This window comes from Arachis hypogaea, chromosome 3 (genome assembly GCF_003086295.3).
Source record: "Arachis hypogaea cultivar Tifrunner chromosome 3, arahy.Tifrunner.gnm2.J5K5, whole genome shotgun sequence".
NCBI classification, from domain to species: Eukaryota; Viridiplantae; Streptophyta; class Magnoliopsida; order Fabales; family Fabaceae; genus Arachis; species Arachis hypogaea.
Genome location: NC_092038.1, coordinates 39381591 through 39389450, shown reverse-complemented (window position 1 = coordinate 39389450; position 7860 = coordinate 39381591). Strand labels below are relative to the sequence as shown.

The 7860-nt window shown below is 40.5% G+C and overlaps 1 protein-coding gene across 1 annotated transcript; it reads right to left on the bottom strand.

The window, feature by feature from the left end:
• Positions 1–2495, bottom strand: LOC112776424 (uncharacterized). The gene is made up of 2 exons (XM_025820590.1): positions 1883–2495; positions 1–1652 (listed from the first exon to the last, which is right to left on the bottom strand). The coding sequence occupies exons 1-2, from the start codon at positions 2493–2495 to the stop codon at positions 1–3; spliced, it is 2265 nt and encodes a 754-aa protein (XP_025676375.1).
• Positions 2496–7860: the final 5365 nt, after the last annotated feature.

The following is a 7860-nucleotide window of genomic DNA, read 5'->3' as shown; positions in this document are numbered from 1 at the left end:
CTACGCGGGATTAGCGACCAATGTGGGTCCCTCATAAGGGGGCCATGTATCGGGATCACCTAATGGTGTGAACTCAAACTTATATACTTTACGAACCTCTGTCATCTTGTACACATCATGCACATACAACTGCCAATCGAGACGCTGGTTAGCACAGCAAGCAATAACATGGCGACATGGTATTCGTTCAACCTGAAAGTGCCCACAATCACACGTCCGTCGCGCAAGATCAACAACTAGAACCTTTCCAGTAGTCATTTCGCGCACCTCAAACACCTCATTTCGTCTATCAAAATGGTGCACAACTATATTCCCAGCCTGTTGCATACTTGCTTCTATCCGCTGTTGCGCAAATGCGGAGTACGTATATCCAGCACGCTTGCGTTCGTGAGTCTCGGCACTCTTCCGCGTAAAAAGTTCATTTAACCTATAATATGTTGCTCGGACCAGCGCCAACACAGGTAGATTACGGGCACCCTTCAAGACTGAGTTAATGCACTCGACAAGGTTCGTTGTCATATGGCCCCATCGATGTCCCTCGTTGAATGCCAATACCCAATGTCTGAGTCCAATGGCATCGCACCACCTGGCATATGCCTCGCCTCGCTCTTCCAACCTCTTATAGTTGATATTGTACTCCTCCATCGTTCTTGAATACCCTATGTTGACAACAAGCTTTTGCAAGTGAGGAACTTTGAATGCCCTTAAGAAGTTACTGTCGATGTAAATTATACAAAACATCCACCATGCTCTTGGAGGTTGCCAGTCGCCACCGGAACAATTTACTGCTGCCCGTATTGACTCATGTCGGTCTGAGATCATACCCACACCATCTTTTCTAACAACATACATTCGCAGATTCCTGAGAAAGAAGTGCCACGCATCAGCTGTCTCCCCTTCCACCAAGGCAAAGGCGATAGGCACAATGTTTTGGTTCCCATCTTGTGCAACAGCGACTAGAAGTGTACCTTTGTATTTTCCGTATAGGTGTGTGCCGTCAACCTGAACCAGGGGCTTGCAATGCCTGAATGCCCTAATGCATGGATTGAAACTCCAAAATACACGATGAAGTATTTTTACACCTTGCGCCTCCTCATTCCTATTGTATAGTGGTCGTGTTTCTATTTGGACAACTGAACCAGGCATCTTCTGCACCATGACCGATAGCCACCATGGCAAGGCTTGGTAAGAATCCTCCCAACCGCCGAAAATGTTGGCTATGGACTTCTGCTTTGCCAACCAAGCCTTTCGGTAACTAATGGTATAGTTGAACCTTGACTGGACTTCCGCAATTATAGATTTCATCTTGATGGACGGGTCCGTCTCGACCAATGGCCTTATAGCATCAGCAACTGTATCTGAGTCCAACTTGGAATGATCTTGTGAAATTGTTCCGATCGTGCACGTGTGGCTACCGTTGTATCTTCGTATCTCCCAACAACCTTTTTTCCGTATCAAGCTAGCTCGGATAAGCCAGTCACATCCGTGCCCGTACATCTTGCATTTTGCATAGAACGTCTGTGGCTCAGACTCATACACCTCATAGTCAACTCCTTTAGCAATAGTGAAACTTCTAATTGCTGCGATGACCGACTTTCTAGAACTGTATTCCATTCGAATTCGGAACTCCCTGTCCTCACCATCGGCAACGCCTATCTCAATAAAATTAAAAAATATTAAAAAAATTCAACTTAAAATTTTCAGCGGTTCGGTTAGACCGGTTTACCGAGATTGACCGGTTTTCATCGGTTCATTTCCGGTTTCACCAGTTTTCCGATCGAACCGGCCGGTTCAGTCCGGTCCGGTCCGGTTAAGACAACACTGTTTATTACTCAATCGAATGTATAAACTAACAAAAAATTATTATTTAGTCACCACGTACCTATGTTTGTATATTCCGAAAACTCGGGGGCATGCATGGCCTCGAGATCCAACTCACGCATAAAAGGTGGAACGTCCATCGGTTGACTGCTCGACGGACCCACCACTACATTCTCTACTGCTGCCTCAACTCCCACATTACCATCCTCATCTTCGTCGCCGGCCTCATAAGTGGCTTCGAAGTCATCTTCGCTGTCACTATTCATTCCTTGGTACACTGCAGCTCTATCATCATGTATATCTATATCATTCTGAACCGCCACTGCCTCTACAGTTTCAAAATCAACGTATACCTCAATCTGTGGGTGTCGCATCTGAGTCTGCTGGTGAATTTGAAACATCTTCTGCATACTCGCTTCATCAGTGATCGCCATGACATCAAACTGTATTAGACCACCAAAAACAACAACCGAATTTCGGTACAGAATTCTACTCACTCTCATTAACGTACCATTCTCCATGCTTTGACAGAGGCCATTCTGTAGCTCCATTAATGTCATCGTACATGGAACCACAAACGAAAACGGATTCTGGGACACAAACCTCACTCCCTCATGAGTATTACGTATTATCTCACCGTTGCGATACACCACCAAATTTGCATTTTCCTCCATTATTACACCAACAACAGCCTCAAAGAATCCTCACAACACACTCAAATCTCACTCACTATGGAAAACACTCTCGAGCTCTTCCTTATATAGAGCAGTGCACTTAACACGCCCCCCACGTGCTGCCTGTCTCAACCAATCATGCTTTGACACGTGTCAGAACGCCCCTGCGTGCTGACTCATCACGCCCCCCACGTGCTGCACCAGCTGGCCAATCACTCGTCGCCACATCACCACGCCCCCCACGTGCTGACTCACCACGCCCCTGCCACGTCAGCACGCCCCCTACGTGCTGACTCAGCACGCCCTTGCATGCTGCCACGTGCTGCACCTCCTGGCCAACGACAATCTGCCACGTCAGCACGCCCCCTGCGTGCTGACTCAGCGCGCCCCTTGCGTGGTGCTTACGTGGCTCAACCACAGCCTGCCACCTAGCTTCCACGCCCCCTACGTGTTGAAGGCACCACGCCCCCTGCGTGTTACCCCTTCATCTGACACGTCTATCTATTTGTAATACATACAGTAAGTCCATTTTCACCCAATACACCAAAATATTTTCCATATTTAAATTAATGAGCCTAGCACAAACATATATAATAGTTAAAGTCAAGCAAATGAGCCTGCTTGCTGCCACGCTTATTGATTCATTTGTCTAATATCGATAAGTTGTACTATTATTCAATTCTAAATTTGGGTAGTCCCAAGAATGTGTGCATGGTATATAGTATACAACTTTAGGCAGAGAATGTTTTGAGATGGGGAGCAAGACAAAGGGTGTGTTTGGCAAACGCGTTACAACAAGAGAAGAAGCATGTTTATCCTTTTTGAAAGTTTCAATTTTTGGTTTGGCAAACTTTTGATTTATGAACGCAGAAGTGATTTTGCTTTCAAAACCACGTTTACAAGAAGCTACAATTTTGAGTTGCTGCGTTTCACCAACTGACTTTTAGCTATAAATACTCTATCTTTATTTACTTTTTACCAACTTTATCCTTTATGCATGTTACTAATAATATACTAAAAAATAAGAGTAATAAGAGTACTAAAAATATACTATATAAAAAATATCATACAATTTTTTTATTTATTTCAATTACTACCAAGATAAATATTTAATTTTTTTATTATTCTTAGTACTCTCTAAATTTTATATTTTGTTAGTTTTAATTAAAAATATATTTTGCTAATTTTTATATATTATTTTTATTTTAATGTATAAATATTAATTTTATCATAGAATTAATTAATAAGATCTATTCAAATATCTAAATTAAAATGATAAGATAATATACAAAAATTATTTAAGTTGGTGTCTATTTTAGTAATTTTTTATTTAAAAGTGATTTTGAGTAGTATAATCCAAACAACATTTATTTTGCTATAATTCATTTTAATGCAAAGATTGCCAAACATAAATCACTTTAACATAAACTTATTTTTCATCATAATCAAGTTTGCAAGTAAACTGTAATCCAAACACACACAAAATAGTCTAAAATCTTATGTAGTGTTGATTTGTTATCAGGTTTTCTTTCTTTTTCTCTTTTAAAATGGAAATATTATTTTATGGTCATTCAAAAATAGGATATGTGACATGCTTTTTATTTTTGTCTCCTGAAGAAAAAAATAAAATAGGGAATAATGCATTCCCTTTTAATTTTATTCTTTTAAAAAATTTTGTAAGTAAAAAATAAAAACACAAACAAAATAGGATCATATTCAGAAGCGAACGTTTGTGCCTGAAATTACAAAATCTTTAACAAACATATTCACTTTTTTAATCTTATTATTGATATATTTTCATTTAAAATATATAGATAGGGTCCTCTTTTGAATTTTTTATTTAAATAAATTAAATAAATGTAATAATTACTGAATTAAATAATTTTAAAAGTTATTACCAAAATCTGTCGGCCTCTCTTATCTCGTTTACACTGTAAAGGAGATAATTTTACACGTATTTCGTTTACAGTATAAACGAGATAAGACATGTGGACGTGACATATGTATATATCGTTTACACTGTAAATGAGATACGTGTAAGCTTATCTCATTTACAGTATAAACGAGAGAAGACTGGGGGACAACTATAAATATATCTCATTGACAACGTATGACTGGCCCAATTTAAACTTTTCAACCACTTTTACCTCTCTTTTACCCCTCTGACCATATTATCAATAAATACAATGATGGCACGCGCAGCTGATAACGATGGAGACATCAACAGGCTGAACGAGATATTGCATTACGTCGGGGCAGTCGACTTTGCGATTAGTTCTGTTGTGTTGAATTTTATGCAATTCCATATAGATATATATATGTGTACGTAGCCATGGTTAGGGTAGTCGTCAAGAACTAGAATATAATTTGTATCGTTAGAAATAGGTCACTGGTAAAAATTTGGAACTCTATTTTATTTCACTTGTGTTAGGTTGTTACTACATAATTATTAGTTTGGAACTCTATTTTATTTCTTATAGTTCGTCAAATTTATAATTAGATTTTTATATTCTTTTACTTTAGTTATTATACTACTTTTAATTTTATAATTAGATTTTTTTATATTAAATATATTAAAAATTAACAGAATAATATTTTTTCAAAAATATGTAATTAAAAATCTAATTTATGTTCTTAATTATAAATATCTTTAATTTATAAAAAAATATTTATTTAACTTTAATATTTTTTATACTAAAAAGATCTAATTAAAAAACTAAAAACAATGTAAAAATTTAATAAAAAAATATAGAAATCTATTTAAAAATTTAGTGATATTATAAGAACCATTAAACTTCAAAGAACCAATAAAAGTTTTAAAATTATTTCTTGACAATTGTAAATATATATTTTTCTTCAGAGGCCTTGCCTTCTACTTCCCCAGCGAGTGAGTCATACCATTCCTCTACTCGACGCCATCGTTCTGTATCTGAGGGAGGCTGAATTGAGCGACACGGTGCCTCTCAGGGATTTCACATTCGAAAATTTCCTGATTACAGCATTCGTGGAGTGATGGTGTTTGGAGACCCACACGTTCCATCTCCCGTGGGGTGAGGCCATTATCACCCTGCAAGATGTGGCATACCACCTAGGGCTACGCGTACATAGAGAACCTGTTGGGGGTGCTTCTGTTGACTTCAGTAGGGGGTACCACATGGAGACGTGGGAGTTGGTGGAGCAACTGCTGGGTGCCAGGCTTCTGGTGGCTCCACAGCAGGTGGCGCAGAGAAAGGAGTCATTCACACTGAAACTCGTATGGCTGCGAGACTGTGTCTACCAGATGCCACCAATAGATGACCCAGAGACCCTCCGACAGTACGCTAGGTGCTACATCATGTTACTGATCAGAGGCTATCTGATGATGGACAAGTCGAACAACTTAGTCCACCTGCGTTGGCTCCCACTTCTTCAGGACTTTGGGCAGTGCCGGGCGTTGTCTTGGTGCTCGATCGTGTTGGCCTGGACGTACTAGTCACTGTGCTCAGCGGCACACCGAAGCATCGCGGACATCGTTAGCTACACTCCGCTGTTGATGTCCTGGATATACCTGAGATTTCATCAGTGGTGTCCACCGGAGTGAGGGATCTACATGTATCATATGGCTGCGAGGTAACAACTCTTTATGTCTTTATTTAGTTATCAATTTGTAACTTCTTACGACCTTCTGCAAATGAACTGCTTTTATTCTTTTGATTGGTGTCAGGTTGGTTGGACTGATGCAGTAGAGCAGAGATCAGCATGAGGCCAGGGTCCTGCGATGGAGAGTAGCAATTGAGAGGTTACGATTTGATGAGGTTAGGACCACGTTTGACACCACCACATTTTCATTTTAGTCCTTTATGTTGCATTCATTTTTCGTGCTAATTATTAGTTATATCACGGTTCTCTCAGTTTGTATGGTATTCGTACGACGACCCTACTCTGTAGGCTCTGTGCCCTCCTTAGTTCTTCAAGGAAGAAGAGTTGGGGACATGGATGTCAGTCGTTCCCCTTGTCTGCTTCAATGTTGTGCAGTTTCACGAGTTTGACTGGGTGACGTGGCAGTTCAATGGAGAGCAGCAGGTGCCTGGCACCCCAGTCAACCTTGACAGGTATCGCTGATGTCTTATTTATCTTTGCTTTTCTGAGTTTAGAGTTAAATTATTACAATCATCACATTTGCCCCAGACAACCCCATCAGACTAGTTACTTCTCTTTGGTTTTTTTCTAATAGGTTCCTGACATCCACTAGCTGGGGTGAGGATGCGTGGTGGCTTGACAGAAATCGGCAAGTATCGTGTACCCTTGAGAACTGCATTGATGCACTCCGACAGATTTGTTGTCATGTGACCAAACCGCTGATCACTGTCATAGTGTTGCAGCCATATCTCTTTATTGAAATGACCAGCCCAGTCTGCCATTCCCAGGGACATTCCTCTCAAGGCATCCATGTACCACTCATACCTAGCCTTGTTTGGACTGTAAGCGACGTTTATAAGGTATCTCTTGTTCTCGGCTGACTTAAAACGAGTCATGAAGTTCGCGGTCATGTGTCTAATACAGTAAGCGTTGAATGCCTTAAGAAGATGCCAATCACTATCATCGGCACTGAGTGCAGTCTTAATAGCATGTGATCTGTCGAAGATAACCAGTAGAACTTCTTGTGGGGTGACATGGCGTCTCAGATTAGTAAGAAAGAATGACCATGACTTAGTACTCTCAGACTCCACAATGGCAAAAGCAATAGGCAGGATATTGGTGTTGCCGTCTTATGCCACCGCAATAAGCAACACCCCACCGTATCTGCCATACAGATGTGTGCCATCGATGGAAACAAACGGCTTGCAATGCTTGAAAGCCTGAACTAAAGATGAAAAAGCCCAAAATACTTTATCGAACATGTTACAGTCATAGACTAGAAGGTGCCCATCGTAGTACGGTACAACCCGTAACTCGCAAATAGTTCCTGAGAAACAACTCTGCAGTACTTGAAGTAGTTTCGGCACTTTGTTGTATGACTCCTCCCAATCTCCATAGATATGAGTAATTGCCTTCTACTTCACCATCCAGACCTTTCTGTAGGAGGGTTTAAAGTGATAGGTCTGTCGGACCGCACTTTGCAGGACAGGGATGCTGACGGAAGGGTTGGACTGTATCAACGGCAAAATGACCTTGCAGATGAGACTGCTATCCAACTATCGATGGTCCTAAGACATGGTGGGTGCTAAACAAGTGTGTGCTCTACCAACCCTCCGGACCTTCTTGACGAAATAAAACAGTCATGTTTTAGCCATGGTTCAAAACTACTTAATATATGGCAACCATAAATGAGTAAGTACGCCTTAATTAAACTTGAACTCACCAGTATCCGAGGATCTGTCAAAGG